The following is a 26438-nucleotide window of genomic DNA, read 5'->3' on the forward strand; positions in this document are numbered from 1 at the left end:
GGCCTGGACCACTATACTCATCTGGACAGAACATCTTACCGAAGCTACAGAGGGTTCAGGGTGTGCTAAGGTTAGCTGTCTAATTCCAGACTACTAATAAAATCAGTGACCCACCACAGTACAATACGATGGCCAGTTCTCCTGGTAGCATGCCTACTTTCACTGATTTAGCCCCACGGCCCTAGGGACTAATCCTAGCCGTTCCCCTTGGCACATCTTAAACTTTGAGGGATATCTAAAGAAATTCTAGAAAACTATGCGGGTCAAAGCATAACAATTTATTTGTCAGATACAAGCTATTCATCCAATACATTATAGAAGGTACATCTAAATGAATAATGTGAAAGTTACGAAAACAGGTTAAAGGAACATTTAGGAAACCATATGAAGCAATCAGAGAATGAACATACCAGCTCAGAGGATGATGACTACACACCTTAGTGGTGCGGGAGATTCTGACTACAGATTAGCTCCTAGAATGCTCTGTGAACCTCACCCTCACTTAAATAGGCTACCTAGTTTGTGGTTGGTTACATTGATATGGATCACATGATTGAAGGTCAGCTGATTTGGGATCACATGGTTGGAGGTCATCTGATTTGAGAGTACTTTGATGAGACTTGAGACCATTGTTGTAGTGAGTGCATTAATCAAGACATGACAATGTACACATTAATTACATTTCCCGCTTCCTAGTTAGTTTCTCCTGTGAAAAAGGCAAAGGTTCGAGATATAATCAAAAGTTGTTGTAGCAGCAATATGTGACAATGGGCCCACCATGAGGTCATACCATCATGTGGTAGGGTAATTAATCAACAGTTCACATGATCAGGAGTTTGATCAGTATAGAAACATTAGGACTCCTTACACGTGTATCTCACGGTTATGGAAATATCATGCAATATGCCATTTTTTTGGAATAACTTTGGGGGGGGGGGGGGGTTTGACTTCTAAGTAGTCTTCACTTATAAAAACTCAATGACAGGCACAATTCAGCTTTTTAAATATTTAGCAATGCCAATCATTCAGAATTCTCCTATATTTATCCAAACATTCAACAAACGCAAAACAGGGCCTACATAACTTCAACTACATGGCCGTAGGCTGCAAGTTTAGATCTCAATAAAGGGGCACTTTGTAACTCAAAATGTTCCACTAAAAAGTAGCCTACTTTTTTGTAGATTCATGTTTCATTTTAAATATGTAGATAGATAGATAGATAGATAGATACTTTATTGATCCCCAAGGGGAAATTCAGGGGGTCTCAGTAGCATACAGACATCACACACAACATGCATTTACAGCAGAAATGGTAAGTATAAGTATAAACATATAACCAAACTCCGCTGAACAATAGAGACAGTAGGAGATAAGAAAAACTAAATACTAAATATACTATATAAATTAAATGTAAAAAATCCAGTGTGCTTGAGGGTGATCAAGCATGAGACACTTGTAGTGACAGGGCCTGTAGTTCTGTGTGCATGGTGAGGTGCTCAAGAGAGTGAGTGTCATGGTGAAGGTGCAAAAAGTAGTCCAACAGTAGTCCTTTAGTTATGTGTGCATGGGAAGGTGCTCAAGAGAGTGAGTGTCATGGTGAAGGCGCAAAAAGTAGTCCAACATTAGTCCAACAGTGCAATAATACGGTCTAGAGACCAGCATAAATAATATGGACAAATAGGAGAGTAAAGTATAATGTAGACAAGGTAATATAAAAAAACTATAAAAAAAACTATGTCAGTGCAAGAACAGGTTGAGGTAATAGGGTTACAGCCATTCAGTATTGTAGCAGAAGCCATTGATCATCTGTGCTAAAATAGCATGAAAAACAGTGTAGCAGGAAAACTAGAGCCCGACCAATTTATCGGCGGGCCGATATTAGGCATTTTCCAAACTATCGGTATCGGCATTTATAATGGACGAAACACCCTTAAACCATGTCATGAGTGTTGGCGTTGTATAGTTTGTCCACCAGAGGGCACTCTACACGTCCCTGCTGGCAACACTCGTGTATAACGCACCACACATCCTGCAACCTCCTGATCCAGCCAGAGTCGGGCAGAGAGAACCAGTTATCCGCGAGTGAGATCATCAGTTAAAGGTCCAGTATGTAGGAAATAATGGAACATAAACTGTAACCATTCCAAATATGATCACCATATGTTGTCAGAGAGTAAGGAAACACGATGAATTGAAGTAATGGCTTATTTGACAACATTACTCTAACCCGTAAAACCCATGAAACGATTAATTCTAGAATAGCGTATAAATAATGGGCTAGCGCGTCCTCCTATTTGGGTTGCCAAATTAGCAAAGGCCAACTGTCAACAGCTGTTAGTTGTAGTCATGAACGCCTACGAGACAAGGCCTACGAGGCAAATTTCCAAAATTAAAACAAGAAACAAATTAAGTGGACATCGGAGGAGCTTCCTGAGATGGTGATTCTTCAAACGAAGAATATCAAGTCTGACGCAGAGCTGGCCATATTTCTCCACAACAGGTAGCCTAGGCTAAACTTAATCTGCATCGCTAACTTCAGCTAAATATGTTACGTTGGTTAGAGAGGTATTTTTTGTTTTCACTGTTTCCGTAATGTGTAGCTGGGTCATGGTTGGAGAAACGTTAAAGCAGCTGCAGGTCAACTAACGTTAGCTAAGTCTTCATTACATCTGGCAACCCAGAAGAGGCTCGCGTCTGGTAGTTTCTTCCAGTAGCAGCAACTGGAATCCATGCATTTCCACTGAATTATTTATGGAATCTGATCCCTTATCATACCTGTTCATTCTTACTCGTCGCTCGACTTATCGTGACTAAATTCAAGATGGCTGCAAACGCTAAACTTCGTGAAGATACTGTCTGTATAAATCGTCTTGTAAGTAAACTACCAGTGCTTTTTCAAAGTTCTCAATGTCTCGCTTTAAATGTCAGGGCCCTCAGAAGTCTACCAATGAAGTGTGGAGATACATTGAGCCTCGTAAATGGTGTAAAACAGTGATTTATTTCCATGGCTAGTCCGATGCCGAAGCACCACCATTGAAAAAGCTGTTGGTAGCATCGGCTAACTAGCGCCAGATTTTGGAGTGCAGGGGACAAGCCGAGATGGGCTATGAGACATAAGTTCACACTCGGTATCATGTTTCAATACACTTTAGGTCAATATCACACCGGAACGTTTTTCCTTAACTAAAGATACAATTTAAGGTATTCTGTGCAACACCCTTAAATAAACCCCCTACCTAAGGAGAAATTAAGGCTTAAGGGTCATACTTCAGGGGAAAAACTTAAGGTGTTTTGTGTTTACCCTCATTATGCCTCGCAATGCCTTCACTACTACCAATCAGACAACAGAGGTGATTGGTGAATTAAGATGCCAAGTGATGGCTGTACTTTTTGGTGGGAAGTCCACAGACTCTCTTACAACATTACGGCACAACACCCTGAGTAGGAAGGTTATCCTTGCGTCATTATTTGTGACTCCAGAACGTCTCCCTCCAACTGAATCTGCTAGTAAGCTTCACAGCTTTTGAAAGTTAAGGTATGGCGGTAAATAAAAAATGTATATCATAACGAAAATATACCGCCCAGCACTACTCTTCATCACATTTTAAGATCAATAATGGTTGCCAGTAAAGAAAAAAAGGTATCAGGATATTTTTATGTAAGGCAGGTAGTAGACTCTAGAATGACATACTGGAATGAAGTCATATTTTTGGCCTCATACCGATAACGATAACCGATATTTATTGGTTTGTTGTGGCCGATACCGATACGATAACCGATAATATTACTCTTGAAAAAAAATTGTGAAAAGTGATTTGGGGAAAACATTTAATAAGCATAATTTTATTGTAGTAATTTTACCTACCACCAAATGATGGACAGAACTCATAATAGTCCTCAATAGTACGGCAGTCAACAACATAACAGTAGCCTAGCCCTACAGTATGTGTGGCTCCTTTAAGTGAACCTGACGTCAGTGAATTGCGAGTGAGTGGCTAGAGAGTTTGAATCGTTTTCATTTAGGACTAAACGCTCATAAACGGCTCAGCTTGGAATAAGCTACAGTATAGCGACCAAATCAGAGTTTGTGAAGGAAACTTAGGTTTAGTTTCAACTGCGGGTAACTGAATAAAACTCCTCAGACTGGATCTTATGTCCGTCTACTCTGTTGCGCACAACCTGCTGCAGCAGAAATGAAAGGCGTTAGCCCCGAAAGTTTTAATAACTTATTATGATGACCTGTCTGGAACTGAAGCACGAATGGTTAGCATATTTCTAGGTAATAATACAAAACCCAAGCTAAAGTAATGCAAATATAATACTAAAACACAACTTAGAACTAGGCCTACTTATGTACTCGTCCCACTAACGAGTTTGTTTATTTGTTTCCCCAACCAGCGCGGTAAAGTGCAAACACACCAGCACAAGACGGCTCTAGATAGGGCTGAGCTCCGCTCTGTTAAGGTTAAATGGCAGATCATTCACGAGAGGATTTTGAGATGCACATCTCAAAATTTTCATTTTTTCACTTATCGGCTAATAATATATTGGCCGCTGATATATCTTGCATCCCTAGTCAATACTCATAAATAACTACAAATAACTAATGTTAGGGAAATCTGTTAATGTTTTGTTGTGCGTTTCTGAAAAAAAATGTATATCTGCCGATATATCGGAATATCGGATTTTTAAATCAACAAATATTTGTATCCGTATCGGCCTTCAAAATCCTTTATCGGTCGGGCTCTAAGGAAAACGGTAGTAAAAACATTAGGCTGTGGACATTAGTAAAACAGTAGTAAAGCAGTAGTGGGCAGTCAGTACTCAAACATGGAGAGTGTGGAGAGGCAGACAGACTAAGCAGAGAAGTCTATCTATCCTCTTCTCTTTAGTGAAGCATTGAACAGTTCAATGGCCCTGGGGACAAATGACTTCCTCAGCCTGTGTTGCTTTTTAGAGCATTTAGCCTACCATCTTTACCACACATCTCCACTGAAGTATGGCTACATGATGGAAAGGCGCTTGGTGTTGCGCTCTCTTGTCAGTGAGAATCTATTGCAGCACTTTTTGTGGGTCTGCGCGCCTGCTTGAGGTTGCTGACATTCGCTTCTGGGAATGGGACTACTTGCAATGTTACTGTAGCTTCTGCACACATTTCAACAATCTTCTACAAACTCACGTCTTGCATCTACTGATTTTGTCATTGTCTTGGCTGGAGGGATTTACCCGCAGTGGATTTAGCTTTGTTCTTAAGTTACCCATTTTATTTATGGTCGCTACATGTGTATGGGTGTCCGGTAAATTATGTGTTGCAAACTTGCAAACTAGTTTTCAGACTCATAGTAGGTATTGTTTAGCCCCATTATCTAGCAATCAAGCAGTTTAGTGTTTTGCCACCGTTGTCAGGATCGTTTATTTTCTTTGTCACGCACCAGTCAACAAAACACATATGAATTTCGCGATATAATTACTAAGCTACGCAACACGTTTAAGTTATGTCTTTCGGTCAGGGTTTAGATAGAGACCTTCTTATACGCTTTTTGAAACTGAAACTGAAATAATAGGGAAGCAAGTAGAAAAAACGCCCGTTTATATTTAATGTGTCAACATAAGAGAATTCCGTTTTCATGTGTAGATTCCGTGATTCCGTCCGCGTTTCACGGAAATCATAGGGCCCTGCAGTAGGTGAAGCCCACACTTACCCGGAGCTGTGAGCTGCCTTGCTACAGTGGCCCTCGGGGAGCAGTGAGGGGTTAGGTGCCTTGCTCAAGGGCACTTCAGGTGTGGATGTGGTTATGGGAGAGCAGTGCTCAACCACTTCCCCCGCCCACAATTTTCCTACTGGATTAGGTGGGTCAATATATGAAAAAAAAAAAAACACCTAACCTCAAAAAAATTGATACAAAAGGTTTTTCAACTGATTATGATACCTTTAGATGTACTTAATAACATATTAAAAATCTAGTAAAATCTGACCCCAGTAAAGGAGTCATTTTCAAGATGGCCACCAGAAGCTAATTTTGGCTATCTGAAGCATTATTCAGCCTAGGAAAGTGTTTTTCATGTTTAATCAGATTTAGCGGTCACTGAATCATATATGTCACACTAAAGTATCAGTTCATCATTTTCAAAGACTTGTCATTTTCAAGATGGCCACCAGAAGCTAATTTTGGCTATATCTGAAACATTATTCAGCCTAGGAAAGTTTTTTTCGTGTTTAATCAGATTTAGAGGTCACTGAATCATATATATGTCACACAATCCTGTGCCTCATGCCACCCTAAAAAGATGGTTGTGGCGTAACAAGAGGTCATGAATTAATTATAATCTATTGAATTGTAATTAGTCCCTCTTTTTCCACAACTTTCCAACCATGCTACCAATTCAGTCTACTTAAAGCATAGAGAACGATAGACATAATTTCATTCTACTTTTTTTTCACGACTTTCTGTCAGTTCAGTCACATACATACGACAGACTATTATGGCCACACATGAAGAAAACAAATATTTTTGCCATGATAAGAAGCCAAACCCAACATGTCGTTTAAAGTCGACATGTCAACATTAAACACAACATTTTGAGAATAAAGTTGAAATATCATGTCAACTTTAATCTCTAGGGTCTTTGGTGTCAGCAAAAGACAGCATTCCAGAAGAGGAGATTTTGTCCTTCAGTCATCTGCCAATGCCTTCACTACTACCAATCAGACAACAGAGGTGATTGGTGAATTAAGATGCCAAGTGATGGCTGTACTTTTTGGTGGGAAGTCCACAGACTCTCTTACAACATTACGGCACAACACCCTGAGTAGGAAGGTTATCCTTGCGTCATTATTTGTGACTCCAGAACGTCTCCCTCCAACTGAATCTGCTAGTAAGCTTCACAGCTTTTGAAAGTTATCCGCTGTAACTGTGTGCATTTCTGCAAGACACTCTTCTGTTAATGTAGATACGGATTACGCTTCACTGCTGCCTGTGGAACATGTCAAAATGAACAATGTGACAATCTGCACAACTTCCTTTCAGAGGACTGGAGGATGATGGATGATGATGAATAATGATATAGTAATTTTTTCTGTATACTAATAAATATAGTTTCATATTATGTTTAATTAGCTCCCCCCTTATGATAGATGCAAACATATATTTGATGCACACAAATATATAATGCATGCCTATGCCTGGGTTATGGTTCACCAAAGTCATAGAACAGCCAAAACTATATATATTATAAAAGCATATACCCTGTACATGAAATATAACAATCAACTTATGTTCCCAACTTCCACCACACTTTGCATAATACATAATATATTCTGTATGTAGGCGGATCTAGTGTGCAGCTGATACATTTTGGTATGTACAGTCCAGGGGAAACAAATTAAACATCCTGAACTATATATTTTCTGAAAGCATATAACCTGTAGATGAGACATAACACCAGTTAAGACATGTCCCATCTTCCTTCATGAATGCACAATACATTGCCCTCTATTCTGTATAGGCAAATCTAATGTAAAGTGGATACATTTGGGCATGTCCAGTCCAGGGGAAACAAATTAAACACCCTAAACAATGATTTTCTGAAAGCATATAACCCGCAAATGTTATAACACCAGATAAGACATGTCCCATCTTCCTCCATGCCATGAACAATACATTGCCCTCTATTCTGTACATACATGTTGGCCTATATTGTCTAGGGAAATCAGATTAAACACCCTAAACTATATATTTTCTGAAAGCATATAACCTGTAGATGAGATAAAACACCAGTTAAGACATGTCCCATCTTCCTCCATGCCATGAACAATACATTGCCCTCTATTATGTATAGGCGAATCTAGTGTAAAGGGGATACATTTTATCCTATATTGTCCAGGCAAAACAAATCAAACACCCAAAACTATATATTTTCTGAAAGCATATAACCTCTAGATGAGATATAACACCAGTTAAAAATGTCTTATCTTCCTCCATACCATGGAGATGGTTCATAATCCTGTATTACATTTGCTCTGTATTAAAACACATTGATTTTAATATTTGGCTAAAAGAAAGGTAGAGCATTGAAACATTTTTAATATTACCATTTAAAATCATATTCTTGTTTAATATGACCACAATTTGACATCAATTTCTCCCCTGTAGGCTGAATAGTAATTGAGATATAGCCATTTTAACCTCTTGACAGCCATTTTGGCGGCCATTTTGAAAATGACCCCTTTCCCAAGGTCAGATTTCACTAGATTTTTAGTATGTTATTTAGCATGTCCAACAGTACCAGAATCCATGAAAAAACCTTTTGTATCATTTTTTTTTGACGTTGACCCGCCTAGATTGGGGATTGAACCGGCAACCCTTCGGTTACAAGCCTGAACCCCTAACCCCACAAATTACATTTTAACTCCATGCTGTTTTTGTTGATGGACAGCGCTGTCTTTGATTTCGTTTTCCTACCGTTTTAATAAACGACACACGCAATTGGAATTGTTTTCACATGTTTTCTTACAATTCCCACATAACATTAGATACTAAGCCTTGGTTACATTAAAAAAAAATATTTGTTACTATGTCTAGTTCGAACTTCTTTACTGATACTCATAGGTGGATAATTTTATTATTGTAGACCTACAGTTCTGGATGATCAGTCAGATGGCAGCGCCAGCGTTAGCTTAACAAAAGCTTACACACTTAGTCCACAGTTGCGTCTTAAAACTTCCAGCTGAAGTAGATCTACTGCGGAGGTAAGATGGCCTAGTGCGAACTGATAGAGTTGCCTCCTAACGGAGTGAGTGTAGCCTATACTTTTTAGCTGCTATCAGAGCGATAGGCTACATCTACCGCTCCTTTGCTACATGATCAAATATTATCAGGTGAGTGACAGAAGCACCGGACATTAACCAGCAGGTCCATATGAGAAACGCTGCTCTGGTTCCTCTAGTAGCCTGCGGTAGATGACGTGAAAAAGCTAGAGTCCCCCCCCCCCCCCCCCCCCCTTTAAAAAAAAATCTGCATGATTCACACAAGTCACCCAAACTGACATGAAAAAAGTGGGAGACGTCGAAAAGCGCGCTGTTTGCATCCCTGTGTATATAAAAAGTTGCCGAAGCCGCTTCAGCTCAGTCCCTCCCCTTTAGTCTGGAGAAGAACTTCTGCGAATTTCTTGGTTTTTGCTTGGTGAAATTGCTAGCCAATTTTCATCGTACATTTCATACACTTATACACCACATTCATTGTTTCAGTTTAGCCTAATTCCCACATTTCCTCCTTATAGTTTAATATTGTTTTGTTTGTTCGTGTACATACGTACATACATACATACGTACATACATACATACATACATACATACATACATACATACATACATACATACATACATTTAGCTCTCCTGGTATGCCAAAGTTAGCTGGCTGGAAGTGCTGTGACAAAGAAAATGTACTGCTGCCCATACAGAAAAATCAAGGGAAAAATTGAATCAATGCATTATCATAATCATAATCATAATCAATGCAATCCTTATATTTGAATAGAAGGCTACAATATATTTAATAAATAGTAGGCTACAATGATGCAAGTATGTGGAACCCAACATAGGCTATATTTGGATGTCTTGCATAAGTCTTCTGAATATATTTAATTATATTCAATTATATTAGCAACCACCATGGCAACAACAACTTTGCATGCACTGGTATTTCCTTCAGGAAATGTGTCTAGTTCTTCTTCTAACCATTTTTCTGCATTTAATTCAACGTATAGACATCATTCAAACACCGTTTGAAAGTCTTGAATTGAATTCTTAGAATTTATCAGCATCAATTCAGTTAATAATATGGTTAAGGTAGAGTTAGATGTCCCTTAGGTTTTTCCCCTTAGTTAGCCTACTAAGGTCGTTTGTGCAACAGTTTAAGGGATTTCTTTCGCAAGATAGGGATAACTTAAATACTTAAGGTTTCCTTAACATTTTCCCTTAAGGAGAATACGTAAGGGTGTTTGTGCAACCGGTTTTATTTTAAGGGACCCTTCCATCAGATTTTAAGGGAAAAACTTAACTTAAGGTGCTTTGTGCAACCGGCCACAGGCACTCAATTAGGGCACCATCAAAACAATGTAATTACATTAAATAATGTTAATAGTTTAGCTCACAGGGGAGATAGTGGCCTATGCCATGAAGTTTATTAATTTCTACTAATAATGTACTGTAAATGAAAAAGCTGAAAATGAACACAAAAGAAAAACATAAATAATCCTGTCTATGCTGATACTAAGGTTTTTGTTGTGATCACTGACCAGTTCAAGTCCTGCGATAATCCTGCTTTGTAACTGGCATTTTTTTTTTTCCCATAGCAGATCCCTTGAATCTGTTCATGGTTAGGCTATGTCATTTGTAACTCAATCTGTCTATTTCTTTTGACAAAACTTGCCAGAAGTCCTCATTTAACACTTAAACACTTAAAGAAGTGCCCTTTACCAGAATGAAGATGAGGGCTGTAGTGCCCCCTATGCACTATTAACAACAAGTCTGAATAGGATTGAACCTTTACAAGATAAGATATAATAGAATCATTATAGGCCACACCTCAAAAGTGGATTGATGCGTAACTTTAAAATGGAGTGACGCATCAAAAATTGGTGAAATCAATCTGTTAGGCTTGGTCTGAAGGTCTTCATAGGAATCGGATCAACGGTCTAGGAGGAGATAGATTAGATTCACTTTTGTTTTTTGAAGATGTGAATAAAATGGTTGTGGCTGGGTTCATTGGATTCACAACGCAGATCCACAGATCTGGCTAGGTTTATGTTTATGCAGTCATCCTGAAATAAGCATAGCTGTGGGACATGAAAGCATAGCTGCCGTTTTTTTTCATGTTAGTGGCAAAAAGTGAAGCATTGCGCTATAGCTATGGGGGAGACCAGTTAGCTTACTGGTAGTTATGGGCCTACGTTGTTGCTGTTGCTGTTGCTGTTGCTGTATTAAAGTAAAATATCACTACTATGGCACATCCCTCTGTGTGATGTTAAGTGTGAAAATTCATACTCACAGCATTTCTTCCCTTTCCATTCTAGGAAAGAACCTTTACACTAATGAGTATGTCGCCATCAAATTGGTAGGTATTGAACGTTTTTTTAATATATAATTTTCTATATAAGTAAACTATATCATGTGTTCTCAACCCTTTATTGCCTGTGCTACTCTGTGCTGCAGCTTATATGATCTGTGTCCAGCTAGAGTGTTTTGGATGTAGAAAACAGAAGGCCTGTTTGGTTCAGGTTGGAAACCAGTCTCACAACATGTAACTGAAATTATTTGAAATTATTAAAATTATTTGCACAAGTAATTGTCATATTACAAGTATGCCCCTACACTTGATCTGTCTTACAGCTACAAATCATCCCACAGTTACAAATAGCACATAATTACTAGGGCTGTCAAAATTAACGTGTTAATCACCGCAATTAATTTTGAAATACATAACACGTTACAAAATATTAACGTATTGCTTTTGTGTAATGGAACTGGTGAGTCTTGTAATCTTCAATAATTCATTTACATGAAGCACATGATATGCCGATTGAAACGCATTCCACTCAACTAGCTAGGTGGCTGGCTACCAGGCTCATAATTGATCATTCACTTTTAATTGCAAACCTTAATATCATGCTTATCATTGTTAAAGTGTAGGTTCAGTGTAAATTGACCCATAGTCCTGTTGTTCAAGCTCATCACATGCACCCCATAGGAAAAAGAATGAGATCATTTGGGACAACATAGGCCAAGTTATGGACAGGCAGCTTAAAGGAGAATTCCAGTGTGATATTGACCTAAAGTGTGTTGAAACATGATACCAAGTGTGAACGTATGTCTCATAGCCCATCTCGGCTTGTCCCCTGCACTCCAAAATCTGGCGCTAGTTAGCCGATACTACCAACAGCTTTTTCAATGGTGGTGCTTCGGCATCGGGCTAGCCATGCAAATAAATCACTGTTTTACACCATTTACAAGGCTCAATATATCTCCACACTTCATTGCTAGACTTCCGAGGGCCCTGACATTTAAAACGAGACATTGAGAACTTTGAAAAAGCACTGGTAGTTTACTTACAAGACGATTTATGCAGACAGTATCTTCACAAAGTTTAGCGTTTGCAGCCATCTTGAATTTAGTCACGATAAGTCGAGCGACAAGTAAGAATGAACAGGTATGATGAGGGATCAGATTCCAAAAATAATTCAGTGGAAATGCATGGATTCCAGTTTCTTCCAGTAGCAGCAACTGGAATCCATGCATTTCCACTGAATTATTTTTGGAGACATGCGTTCACACTCGGTATCATGTTTCAACACACTTTAGGTCAATATCACACCGGAATTCTCCTTTAAAGCAGACCCATTGGGGCAGTGGGGAGATACTTTCAGTTTCAGTTTTGATGCCCCCATGGCTCTGCTACAATGATCATTATTGGACTGGATTAGGGGTGGGCGATATATATCGTCTGCGATAATATTGTGATTGTTGTTTTAACGATGTGCAAATTTACATTATCAAGTATTTAAATTACTTATGGGGAAAAAACACTCAAAATCACACATTGAAACCCCATACATTCACTAAATCCAGGGGGTGTATGCAATGGGATTTCTCATGTACATTAGCCATAAGCTAACACATTAGTTTCTATTCTATAACTTGGAATGCTAGCCTACATGATTTCTATTTGTAAAAACATCGAAGGAAATAACTGAGATGTACTCTGTTGGTCTGCTTAGTTTTACAGTGAATCCTAAGTAAAGGTTTTTGAAAGGAACTTCAGCTTCAGACATTCTTTTGGGAAACTGTTAGGCCTAGTCATCTTCTCTAATGTAGTTGGCTAGACCATGTCATTGCCACACACACAAGTGGGGGCAAAATTGGAAATGTGTCAATTGGTGACAATGCATTGGTTGATTTGGTTTAAAAGTCACAGGTTAGGTTATTGGTTATTATTGTATTGATGCTATTCATAAATAATGAGCTGTAAAGTAACTCAGACTTTTACTTTTTTTTTTTTAAAGGATATTGACTAATTATCGTTATCGTCAAAATCACAAAAAATATCGAGATATTATTTTTTGTCCATATCGCCCACCCCTAGACTGGATATCACTTAAATGCCATTGGTTGTTGTCAATGGGAGTGTGTTAATGGGTGTGGGTATATAAGATTGGTTACACTGTTACATTGTAGCATAGTGAAGAAGGCACGCGCCGAAATGCGTCTGTGCAAATAAAAGTTAACTTATGCATAGTGCGGCCTCCCTCTTACTTTACTTACTGTATACTGTCAAGTGACCAAACTACTGAGAGAAGTTATGGCAAGATAGCTAATCTAACATCGAACATACCTGGGTGGTATTTCAGGAAGGATTGATTGAGATAAACTCTAAACTCTAGGTTGTCTAAACTCGTGACGACTAAACCTGAGCTGATGGTTCCAAATTAACAGTTACGAATTAGTTTAATCAACCCTGTATTGGTTAACCTAGAGTTGTGCGCGTTCATGAACTTATGAAGACATCTACCCATATGACCTTTCGGCAAATTTGAGATTTGCTCTGAAGGTCCGTATGGCCAAGAGGCCATTGAAGCTTATTTCCAATGTCCCTAAAACACAGGCACACAAATACAATCGCTAATCCGTCATGGATGTGTATTTCTTTGGAACGTGTATTTCTTTTTGAACAACTGCATTTAAACCCTCCGTTTACAAAATTGCTACACCTTTGAAATGATTTGGTAAGAGTTTAATGCACCACTTTAAGTTCAATTTCACTGCTACTGACGCCCCTGCTGGAAGTCGTAAGTCAATGAACCTTTTCCAGACACACTCCCAATTGTACAATTGTGAAGGTCAGGGTGTTCCCAGGCTAGAAGACATCATCTATTGAGAATCAAAACCATGAGTGAAAATGCCAAAACGAAGAGCATCGGAGGCGGAGCAGTAAGTTCTCCACGAGGCTTACGAGGAGAAGAAAGCTATAATAACAAAAAAGAGCATCTGCTAAGGAACGAGACCTTGCTTGGCAGAGAATAGCCTAACTGACTGCATAAATGCAAGTTTAGGACAGCCTATTAATGTCGAAAGCACAATATTAAATAAATCAGTAGACATTACGTATTGACCGCTTACTATGATGCTTTCTTGGACTATAGACTACCTTGTCACAGATTGAGTGCACAAACACTGAAATCTCTGAGAATCCCAAATGTCATGTATATTTTAAAGAGGGTTTTGCTGTGGGCCACATTAAACTTTGTTTGCGCTCCATCATCTGGATCAGGGTACGGGGTGATGAATGTCATGACATGGGTATCCTCTATCTCCCACAAGATACCCATCAAATTGTGTAATTGCACATACAGTAGGCCTATAGCACTAAGTTAGAGCCTTAATTAGCCTACCTGGATCTGATCATATTCCCATAATGTATAATGCACCCTGTTGAAATGTCTCAAATTAAATTCCTGGTACATTCTGGCATCGTGTACTGACCCTGGCCATTTCGCCTCCACATTTGTGATAAGATGTGAAGCATCATATATCAAATAGCAATTATTAAAATAAAAATGTGTTTTAAACATCAACACCATTAGGAGAGTATACAAAAAAAATAAAAGTGGCCTATAGCCTATCCATTAGACCTACTTGGAAATGTACAATGTTGTGGAAACCTTTCCTATTGACATAATCTGTCTTGTTTATGGATGGTGCTTTAATGGGCACTTGCATCACATCATTGCAGCCAATGACGTTTGGAAAGTCTGAAATAGCCAATGTCCATTAATTGAAAGCTCACCAGTAAAGGTAATTTCGGTGTGCAAATTTGGAAAACTTAAAAACAAGTGATGCTGACCTGCCAGTTGGTGAAACTCCACTTTAATGGTCCTCATGGGTTTCTGGTCACAAATGTTTCTCTTATGGACGAGCACATATAGGGGCCTGATATTTAAATTACACTTGTTTCCACCCACCACATTTATCAACAAACGTTTATTCTTACGCTGGAATTGGAGTGATACGAAGGTTTCATGAATCACACGTGAGCACACAGATCTACGCTGTTTTTTTACGCTCGGTTGATAAATGAGGGCCATTGTGCAGACATTTTTGCCCATTAACTAAGGTAGACTGCTGTTGTTCACAGCATTAAGCTATTTACAGTTACTGACATACTCCGAGTCTCTGGCCCTCTCTTAGAACCAGGCATAGTGAGCTGGCTCTCTGAAGAAAAGGTTTGGGGACCACTGCATTAGAATATTATTGTAGTAGTAGGCTAGCCTAAGGCAAAGCTACTTTTTGGCCCTGGAAATGTGTTGGGCAGTTTTTATGTAGGTGGTTAGGGACAATGTACAGAAATTAAAAAAAAATCACACAAAGACCGAAAAGGTGTGTGTTATCAAATGTTATGGGCCGATCTGGTCCAAAATGCCAGGGCCAATTTTTTGTTAAATTTTATTTTTATTTATTATTATTTTTTGTCCCAGTCTGCCCCTGATCCCAATGGATTATGAAAAGCATTTTCCAAGACTCACTGGTGACATTTGAAGTTACAAACTTAGATAACACATGTGGAAACTAAAAACTCCGACCAGCACAATTAATTTAATTATTAGTTATCCAGGATCTCCGGGTGTAAAGCAGTGCTGCTGTAGCACCTGAAGCAGAGCCAAGATAGCTAATGAAAGGATGTAGGAGAAGGGAAAGAGAAAAGCTGCTCATATGCTGCTGTGGAGAGCAAACTGGTGCAGATGCAAGCAGAGATGTAGGCAAGTCTACAAACATGATCGAGGAAAGAAGTAAAGGGGCATTTTTATCAGTCATCAGAGAATATACAGGCATTGGGTTTAATCCAGAATGCCTGAATGCCACACAGTATGTATATGAGTCTCATATATCTGCAACTTGTGGGGTTATGAATAAGTAGAAATTATTTATACGCCCTTGTGTTCCCTTCGTTTTCGTTTTGTTTGGTCCCCATTTTGTTGGAAGTTAATCTAAAGTGGGTTGGAAAGACACTACGCTTCCTACAAGGACAAGACTGTAGTTTACCGCAGAGAACGTCTAATAAGGGTAGGGTGATTTCTGCATGACACGTAATTCCCATTTCTTCTTGAAGCCGAAATAAATCTGAGAATGTTTATCGGACATGCTTGGTTTTTACTGCAGGTAGGCTACGTTAATCTTAAGTTATATCAATAGCCTAGAGTAGGTAAAATAATGTTACCGTTAGCATTGGTTGAGTGATGGAGGCCAATTTGATTATTGATGTATTTGTAGAAAACCATAAATGCGGTTATAGGCTACCAAGAAAATTGATAACAGCACTAATTGCATCTTCGACTGTCATCTCATTTGCTTATGACTAGAAAACCATCACGTAGCGAACATGTTGTGTGGCTAACTCACTTACAGTAGCTCCTGCTACTAACAGGAGCTAAGTGAGTTAGCCACAACACGTTCGCTACGTGATGGTTTTCTAATGGAAAATATATAGGCTACCTGAAAGATAACCTGTCTATGATGCATCCTAAAAACCGGTCTGGGACATTTAGCTCAAAGTCTCAAAAAGCATCTGAGTCAACGTTCATTCCCAAACACCCATATAGGCTACTTCAATCCTCTATTTTCAAAGGTGATTCAAGTAAGGAAGAGCATGGCTCAAAGTAAAGTAACTAGGACTGAAACTACATAAATTCGTCAAAGTGAATAATTTGTGTCAACTCGCCGCAATGTAGATTTATTAATGCACCCGTGATCTACATCATCATTTGTTGCACGTGCTACAAAAATCATTCTTTGCGATGGATGATTTAGTACCAACAAAGATTCGGACTGGGAACAAAATTCGGCCCTGGCAATTTTCTTCTGGACCGGCCCACCACTAGACCGACGAAGGCCTACTATATGGGAAATACTTTGAAGTTCCTTTTGAGTAGGATCAGCTCCAAAAATGAATGGATTTTCTTTAACCTGTGCTACACTTTTCCACCAAGTTGTGCGAAAATGGTAGACTACCCGTAGTTTTTTTATGTTGACAGAACCGCACTAGCCTACATGGTGCAGTAAATGGAAGCTCTTGGTAGCGCGTGCAACTAACGTCTATAAAAACAATATATTTATGGAATAAAACTAGACCTCTGGTTGCTGTTTACGGTTAAACTGTGATGATGTGAACACCAGCCAGCGGAGGGCACCTACTAGCTACCATGCACTCGTAGGCTAGATTTCCCCACAAACCTAGCGGCTGTTTGGACAAATCCACTTGAGGGGTGGGGCAGGGGGGCGCGATCGTAACACACTGAATCTGTCATGAAGAGGCCAAAATGATTGACCTGTCACTCCCCAAGCCAAATGGATGCAACTGCATTTATAGGCTAGGCCTATGCCTACATGATGGGCCGCATAGGCCTAGTCTAAATAACTTAAAAAAAAAAAAATATTCCCGGAGGTCACCGGCCCACATGTGGACCGGCCCACCGGGCATTTGCCCGGTTGTACAGATTACCAGTCCGAGCCTGGACTCAGGTTGCATCCAAACAGGAATATGCAGTCCGAGCTGTACTCTAATCAGAAATGCAGAAAATAAATGAAAGAGTGTTATGTTCTTTTTTACCAGATCTTGAGAAAGATCCACAGTGAAGTGTTCATGAGAAAAAGGACTAATTTCACTCCATTAAACATTGTCAACTTTCTCTTCTGTTCATGCAGGAGCCAGTCAAATCACGGGCACCCCAGCTCCATTTAGAATACCGCTTCTACAAAACTCTTGGCAGCTCAGGTGAGGTCACTAGCACAGATCTACTATTAAACAATCTACTGCTGTCAATCAGGTGATGTTGGTACTGTGTATAGTCTGATTTTAATCTGCTGAATAGGCTATTCACTCAGATGATACTGATGTTGTAAATGTATAGAATACCATCCAGTTTGGCTAAAACCGTGTTGTTTGAACTTACATTATCTCGCCTTCTCAGGCTTCATGTCCACACGTATTTATAAAAAACAGATATTTTCCCTCATATTTCAAAATAATTCCGTCCACACAGATGTGCAAAAACACAGGGTACCCTTGGGGGTCTTAAAAGTATTGAAAAAGTCTTACATTTAATATTGTCAAATTAAGGCCTTAAAAATATTGAATTTTATTAACAAAGTCTAATTTTGTCCTTTCGTAAAATGAATGGTTACCGTAACATCAATAATGTTGTAAATCCCTTGGGGAAAATATGCATCTCTTCAGAAAATAAACAAACTATCGCTTCTATTTTGAAACTTGTGTTCATGGTTCTCATCCCTCAGTCATTCAGCCAGCAGCGTGGCCTATTGGTTAGGGCTTCAGGCTTGTAACCGAAGGGTTGCCGGTTGGATCCCCGACCCAGTAGGAAAAATGTGGGCGGGTGAAGTGGTTGAGCACTGCTCTCCCATGCCCACATCCACGGCTGAAGTGCCTTTGAGCAAGGCACCTAACCCCTCACTGCTCCCCGAGCGCCGCTGTAGCAGGCAGCTCACTGCTCTGGGTTAGTGTGTGCTTCACCTCACTGTGTGTTCACTGTGTGTGTTTCACTAATTCACGGATTGGGATAAATGTAGAGACCAAATTTCCCTCACGGGATCAAAAGAGTATTATACTTATACTTATTCACACCATTCTAAAGTGAAAGTGTGCAAACGCAGGTGTGTCTGAAATGTCAGCTGGAAAAGTGATGTGAGCCGATCAGGAAAGATGTCTAGTGATGTCACAGGTGGGATAGCTGAAACTTGAGAATTAAATATTAAAAACTAGTAAAAAACAAGTAAATTAGCATAGCAATGTAGCAGCATGTTCTTCTACTGTTGTGAATGTTATCAATGTTAGACTGCTATCCTTATGTTGTCATTTTTTGCATGTGAAAAAATAGACATGGGCTACTGTGTTCAACTGTTACAGTTGACTGCTACAACGAGTTTCTGTGATGAAGAATACATCAAGTTTTAACAATTTAGATGGGCAAAAGGTGGAGCAAATTCAGACAACATTAACAGAGAACTTGATTAGTATAGTAAAGGATAAGGTGAATAAAAGATGAATTGCTCATTAACTGGCATGTGTCATTCCAAGACAAACGCAAAGATGATTGGCATGATGTAGTCTTTAAGAAACTTTCAAAATAGCTTCATCTGGAATATTCATTTCTCCAGGGCACAGTTTTACATGTGAACACTGTTTTAACAACATGGCTAACTAGCACAATCTGCAAATAGCCTAGGCTGCAGGTTAAAACATTTCAAATCAACTTTACAAATGCAAGCCTAGTCTACCCTATTTTATTTGATAATGATAGCCTGAAAAAGTGTCAGTGTCAAGCAAGTTTTTGTTATCTGATTCCAACAAATATGCATATATTATCATGCTTACTCTATTATGCTATGCTAATAAGTATCCATAAGGGCTATGACATCTTCAAAAATGCCTGATGATTCAGGCTCAGAAATTGTCTTTGTTGTAAGGCCTGAAAAAAAAACCTCATGTAGATTGCACACACCCAAATGATATTTTATGTGAAGAGTAGCCTTTATATATAATTGGTATGATATTCCTTACTCCTTAAGCACCCCCCTATACACCCACAAACACAGTGCCACCAAAGTAGGCGTTTCAGAAAGTTTTCGAAAATCTCCTCTTTGGCCGGAGTTTTTGAAAATAATTTTCATGTGGACGAAAAAGCCAACATGCATAAAAAAAAATCACTGAAATGCCTCCGACACAAATGCTTAAGGATGACATAGAAGGGAAAACTGTTTTTATGAGTATTAAGCTAACGTAAATGGGGTTGTTTCCTCCTTCATATGCAAATCTTGGCCTGGGAAATTACCTCTTAAAACAAGTGAATCTTAACAAAGACAGACTGTGACACAAATACAGAATCTGATATAAACCAACTCACTCTTCACTACTCCCCTACATGTTATGTTACCACTTCGAGTTAGAGGTTGAGGTAGAAAACTCTGGAGCCTATTGGGGTTTTTTTTAAGTATATTTTTTTGGGCTTTTTATGCCTCTAATGATAGGACAGTGAAGAGTGACAGGAAGCGAATGGAAGAGAGAGCAGGGGTGGGATCCAGAAAGGACCACGGGGCGGGAATCGTACCCGGGGTCGCCGGCGTACAGTGCAGGTGCCCCACCCAGTTGTGCCACAGCTGGGGCCCTGGAGCCTATTGTGAACCATCTTTGACTGCAAGGCAGTCAATCAGCGTAAAACAATGAACATGAAGGGGACTAAAAATTGCTGAAATGGGCCATTTTATTCCCCAGTCTAATTATAAGGTTGTAAATGGGCTTGTAAAATGGCATCTGAGCATGTGGTTGCATACCTTCTTCAACATCAAAGAACAAGGTAACAGCAATACTAATTAACAACTAGAGAATGGAATTCCAGAGAATTACCGGAGTATGAAAATGCAAAAATGGCTGCTAAGTAAATTTGCTAAAAATGCTAAGTAATTACATTTGTAAAAATGTCCATGCACTGTAACTAGAAACACAATTCCCAAGGAATTACCAGTGCATGAAAATGCAAAAAATATGATGTAAAATGTAATGACGTCACTTTTCAGGACCAATGAGGGAACTGAAAGTGGTTAAAGGAAATCATGGAGCTTTCCACACGCTGTTGGAAATATAACAATTGATTATAGAACCCCTGTCAACCTAATAAATCTGACTCCGCTTAATATGGAAAAGTTTCAGTTCAATGCAATATCAATATCCGTAGTAGGTTGATATACCCACAATATAGGCTGTTAAAGAGAATGCCTAACTTATTTTCTTATGACACACGTTTAGTTCTAGGAATAATGTTACGTAGGTCTAGTAAGTAAGTAAGTAAGTAGTAAGTACTCAGAAAGGCTATGCGGATCAGAGCATAACAATTTATTTGTCAGATATAAGCTACTCATATAAACACATTATAGAAAGTACATCTAAATGAATACTATGAAAGTTACCAAAACAGGTTAAGGAATATTTAGGAGATCATACAAAACAAGCAGAGAAATGAACATACCCGGCTCAGAAGATGATGACTACACACCGAAGTGGTGCGGGAGGATCTGGCTACAGAACTCCTAGAATAATGTGTGAACTTCTCTTAAATAGGCTACCTAGTTTGTGATTGATACATAGGGATCACATGATGAGTTGTTGATGGGGCTTGAGACCATTGTTGTAGTGAGAGTGACTCAATCAAGACATGACAAGGTATACATTTGATTACATTTCCCGTTCCATGTTCCTGTGGACATGTGACAAGCATGTGACAGTAGGCCCACACTTAGTAGCTGATCATAGTCCATATATGATTGAAAGGATTATCATGAGCCTAGGAATTAGGATCCTTACAAGCTTAAATATATTGTTTCTGAAGTTCATTTGCTGCGCCCTCGCAGTACTTCAGCAGCTAAGGCTGTGTGGTCGCATCCCCTTTCTCACAGTTTTCCCAAATATTAACAAATTAGCCCTCAAGGGGAGTAGGAGGCTATAGTGGCCCGTCCTCCAGTGTCATGGCTCTGACGAACTCTCATGTGTGCAGGGGAGACGTGCAGTAGGCCCTCAAATAAAATATCAATATAGCTGCAAGCAGCAATGAAGGGGCCAAGCAGGTAGGCCGGAGTAACCATGGCAACGAAATGCTGTTGGCTCAATGCTGCAATCAGACGTATGGCCATAAGCTGTCAAAGCAAGTTTCACGTCTAGCACGTCAAAAGTTACAAGGCAAAATGCATTTTTGCTAATTGCAGTGACCCTAGAGGTCAAAGGTCACAAAATTTCTTCGGCATTCACCTGATGGGGTCATGAGTCCATGTACCAAGTTTGGTTTTGATACATGCAACGATTGCTGAGATATGAGCTCACTTCCTGTTTGGCTCACTTCCTGTCGGCTTCGCCACAAATTTCGATTGTATGTGACGGGCGAACGCTTCTATCAATTGTTACAGAAATAAATGAAGTGACAAGGCATGGTCTGAAGATGGTCTGTGCCAATTTTGGTGAAGATCAGATGAAATTTGTGACCTGTGCGAAATTGTTGGTGTTTTTGATCAAATCAAATATGGCGGCCGAATAAATTATATTGATGTGACAAGTTGCCCTCATGAGTGACTGTGCCCGATGAGTGCCCATAAAACGTTGGTATATGGCCGCCGAGTGGAGGGACTTGCCTAAAAGGACTTTGTTATTACCAGACACCACTAGTACAATTTAATTCTAAGCACAGCAGCAGCTACAGGCCAAAAGGCATGTTTGTGAATTGCAGCGCCCCCTAGAGGTCAAAGGTCACCAAATTTCTTGAGGGTCCTCCTGATGGGGTCATGAGTCAATGTACCAAGTTTGGTTTTGATACATGCAAGGGTTGCTGAGATATGAGCTCACTTCCTGTTTGCCGGCTTTGCCGCAAATTTTGATTGGCTTTTACGGGTGAACGGTAATACTTCCGAAGACAAAAAGTGATAACTTTTGTGAGGCTTGTTCTGAAGATGATCTGTGTCAAATTTGGTGGGAATCAGAGAAAGTGTGTGACCCCTGATACATTTTAAGTGTTTTTGATGAAATCCAAAATGCCGGAAAATCCATCATGGCGGAAAATGACGTCATAGGGTGCGTTGAACTCGGCTTGGTCCAAGGATTCCAACAATACCTGACTTTTGAAAATCGGACCAACAGGTCAAAAGTTACGTGCATGAACGCACGTCCAACTTTGGCCTGTTGGTGGCGCTAGAGAGTTCGAGTTGCCGACATGAAACTTGGTGACATGAATCATGGGACCGTCCCCAATCAGTGTGCCAAATTTCCCAACTTTTTACCATACGGTTCTATGGGCTGCCATAGACTCCCATTGCATATAATAATAGGAAAACGTAGAAACACAATGAGGTCCTCGCAGCTTCGCTGCTTGGCCCCCAATTACAATGTGTGTTGGGTCCTCCTCACATGGAAGATCTAACGTTCCATTTCAGTGGAGCGTTTTAGAGGATTGTTCAAATTCGACAGAGACAGGAGAGAAAGGGTGCATTGTGCCCAGTTCAGTTGTTCAGAGTTTGGTGATCAGTTTGGAGGGGATGATGGTGTTGAATGCTGAACTGAAGTCAATGAACAACATTGTCATATAGTTGGAGGGCAGGGGACAAGGTGGAGTGAAGTGTGGGACAGGGCGGAGTTGAGATGGCATCCTCCGAAATCCTGTTCTGACGGTAGGCGAATTGAAAGGGATCCAGTGAGGGTGGTAAGCAGGTCTTGAGGTGAGCTAGGACCAGCCTCTCGAAGCACTTCATGATGATGGGGGTGAGTGCAACTGGACGGAAGTCATTAAGGCTCATTTCAGTGGAGTGTTTTGGCACCAGCATGATGGAGGTGGTTTTGAGAGACACGGGGACAGCTGCTTGGGCTAGCGACAAGTTGAATGTCAGTCCAAACCTCAGCTGAGGACGCGTCCAGGGATGCCATCAGCCTTACATGCATGAGCATCACCTGATCTGAAGGCAATGTCGCATGCCTTCAGCAGGAGTCAGACCTCACTGTTTACCCATGGCTTCTGATTAAGGAAAGTGGTGTTTGAGAGTGGTGACACTGTTGATGTTGGAGTTGATACAGTCCAGAATGGAGGAGGCGTATGAGTCAATGTCCATGTTGGAGTCATGGGTGGCCTGAGTGGCAAACACTCAAACACTCAAATTGATGACATCCTGTAGGCCTATAGGGCTGTCATGATTTCGTTTTTTTTTCGGCGATAGAAATGACAACACAATCTCGAACTTCGAGTAGAATTAACGATGCGGCCACACCCCCAATGTCACCTCCAGCATGCATGCCAAGAGGGGGGAAAAAACACACACACACAAAAAAAACACGAAGAATGGGTGTGCTGGTGATCCACAAATTCAGAATCACATTTCACAAATGAAATTTTAGGTTTTATAAATGGCATTTTATTTACAAATGCACATCCATATTTGTAAAAATCAATATACGAGTTACAAATATGATTTTTTTTATTTGTAGATATCAAAACACACATGCAAATCAAGAAATATTTGTGGATCCCCCTCTGCGCAAATACAAATATTATTGAGACAAATTTAGCTCCATAAAGAAGTGACCACCAACAGCAGTGTATCTTGTGATATATAGTATGTATTAATCAACAACCTGCTTCTTGTAATCTCTCTCATTCTCACAGTAGAAGGTCTGCCCCAGGTGTTCTACTTTGGACCTTGCGGAAAATACAATGCCATGGTTCTGGAGTTATTAGGCCCAAGCCTTGAAGACCTTTTTGACCTGTGCGATCGAACATTCTCACTCAAAACTGTCTTGATGATTGCCGTTCAACTGGTCAGTTGATATGTATTGCAAAAATGAATGGTAATCAGTTATGGATGTACTTGTGGGGAGTTGCTTTTAAATTATTATCATTTTCATTGCTGCAGATTTCAACTGCAGATTTCCCCTTATTTTTCAGCCAGAAATTAACACAACCATATTCTGTTCATTTTCTCACCTTTTCTCTACTTGTTTTTACTGCATGATTTATTCCACAGATTGCGCGTATGGAATATGTACACTCGAAGAACCTCATCTACAGGGATGTTAAGCCTGAGAACTTCCTCATTGGGCGGCAGGGGATCAAAAAGGAACACGTTATTCACATCATAGACTTTGGTCTAGCCAAAGAGTACATTGATCCTGAAACAAAAAAACATATTCCATATAGAGAGCACAAGAGCTTAACTGGCACAGCCCGATACATGTCAGTAAATACACACTTGGGAAGAGGTAAGGAAATGTGATTGATCCACAAATTTACAAAATCAGTTTGCTGAATTGTTTTGCAAGGTTTTACCTTGCATTGAGTATTTGTTAAGATGTCTACATATACACCAAAAGATTAATTTGCTGTCTGCATGTCCTTTATAGAACAGAGTCGCCGAGATGACCTGGAAGCACTGGGTCACATGTTCATGTACTTCCTTCGTGGGAGCCTCCCTTGGCAAGGGCTGAAGGTAGAGTAGAATATCACAGAATCATTAAAAGTTAACTAAACTGTTGAATATTATTACTTTAATGATGGGTGTGATGTCTACAGGCTGACACATTGAAAGAACGATACCAGAAGATTGGGGACACAAAGAGGAACACTCCCGTAGAAGTTCTCTGTGAGAATTTTCCAGGTAATGGTTTTCTTAAGAGAATGAAATATTGTTTGCCTTGAGCCCGCACTGTTATTTACTCGTTGTCAGAAAAAAACAGAATGGCAAAAATCTAGTCTTAGTTCTGCATTCTGTTATATGTTGCCATGGGCCCAGGGTGTCCGCGGGGTTGTAAAAAGTATTAAAAAGTAGTAAATTAAATTAGCCAAATTTAAGGCCATTTAAAAGTATTAAAAAGTAATAAACGTCATCTGATGAGATATTAAATTTTCGAACCACTAACTATGATGTTTTCCATTTGTGTTAAGTGCAGGCTTATCTCCTAAAATTCGCGTGAATTTATTTATGTTATATTAATTATATGTGCGAGTAGGACCTGAGCGATATGTCAGTGTGCGTTCACGGTAAAAACTTTTAGCGCCCCCTCAAACTCTATGCTCAAAATGGATATACAACTGCCTAAACTTGTTGCCAAAAGTTCGCTACCATTGACGATGTTGTGGGAAATTTTATTTTTTCGGACATTTGGTTAGAGGACTCGAGATTCAAAGACTGGCTTAGGCTAGTTGGCAACAGCCAAGAGGCTTATTACCACGTCTGTAAAAAGACAATAAATGCCCCTGGATGGGAGTGAATGCCGTCAGGTCACATATGGAATCTACCAGAGACGTTTTTCTACCGAAGAGTCGACTGCCTGGCTCATCGGCCACGTAGGGCTACTGTCTCCACATAAATATGAGTCATTGAAGCTATCAGTATGTCTACGCTACCAGCTGTCATTGTCATCCAAATAAGTAATCATTTGCGCCATCGCGTTTTCAATGACAGGCTGTAAGAGCAGCAGACATAGCCTAAACTAGGCCTAGCCAGAGAATGTCTAATAAGCATACAGTACATACAGTATCACAATAACCCATTTTCAAATTAAAAGTCCCCATGAAGGCAGAAGGCCTTTTCATTCAAACAAATATATAATTAAATGAAATGGGGGGAAAAACAAGAATATAACATGTAAACATATGCACATGTTATAAGGGGTTATTTGCAATGCGCTACCCCTGCCTTGACTACAGAATAGAGGTTAAATATAGGCCTTCCAGTGTTGCTTTGTTTAGGCTATAAGATGAGGTTTAGGCTATAAGATTTAACATTTTCTACCCTCAGTAAATGTCATGTTAAGGTTAGTTTAACAGGTGTTACCTTTACATTATTCAAA

General features: G+C 39.7%; 1 protein-coding gene across 7 annotated transcripts in view; it reads left to right on the forward strand.

The window, feature by feature from the left end:
- The window catches only part of csnk1g1 (casein kinase 1, gamma 1), a 67565-nt gene that overhangs the window by 24304 nt on the left and 16823 nt on the right, over positions 1–26438 (forward strand). For 4 of the 7 annotated variants that reach the window (XM_042062011.1, XM_042062010.1, XM_042062009.1 and 1 more), the window contains 6 exons: positions 11074–11114; positions 17753–17822; positions 24256–24407; positions 24614–24848; positions 24990–25075; positions 25159–25243. In XM_042062011.1, the coding sequence (XP_041917945.1) occupies positions 11074–11114; positions 17753–17822; positions 24256–24407; positions 24614–24848; positions 24990–25075; positions 25159–25243 (669 nt within the window). Of the gene's footprint in view, positions 1–11073; positions 11119–17752; positions 17823–24255; positions 24408–24613; positions 24849–24989; positions 25076–25158; positions 25244–26438 lie in introns of those variants that run through there. The other 3 variants (XM_042062012.1, XM_042062015.1, XM_042062014.1) reach the window with 2 other exon arrangements.

The sequence above is a fragment of the Alosa sapidissima genome, chromosome 14, assembly GCF_018492685.1.
Source record: "Alosa sapidissima isolate fAloSap1 chromosome 14, fAloSap1.pri, whole genome shotgun sequence".
Classification (NCBI taxonomy): Eukaryota; Metazoa; Chordata; class Actinopteri; order Clupeiformes; family Clupeidae; genus Alosa; species Alosa sapidissima.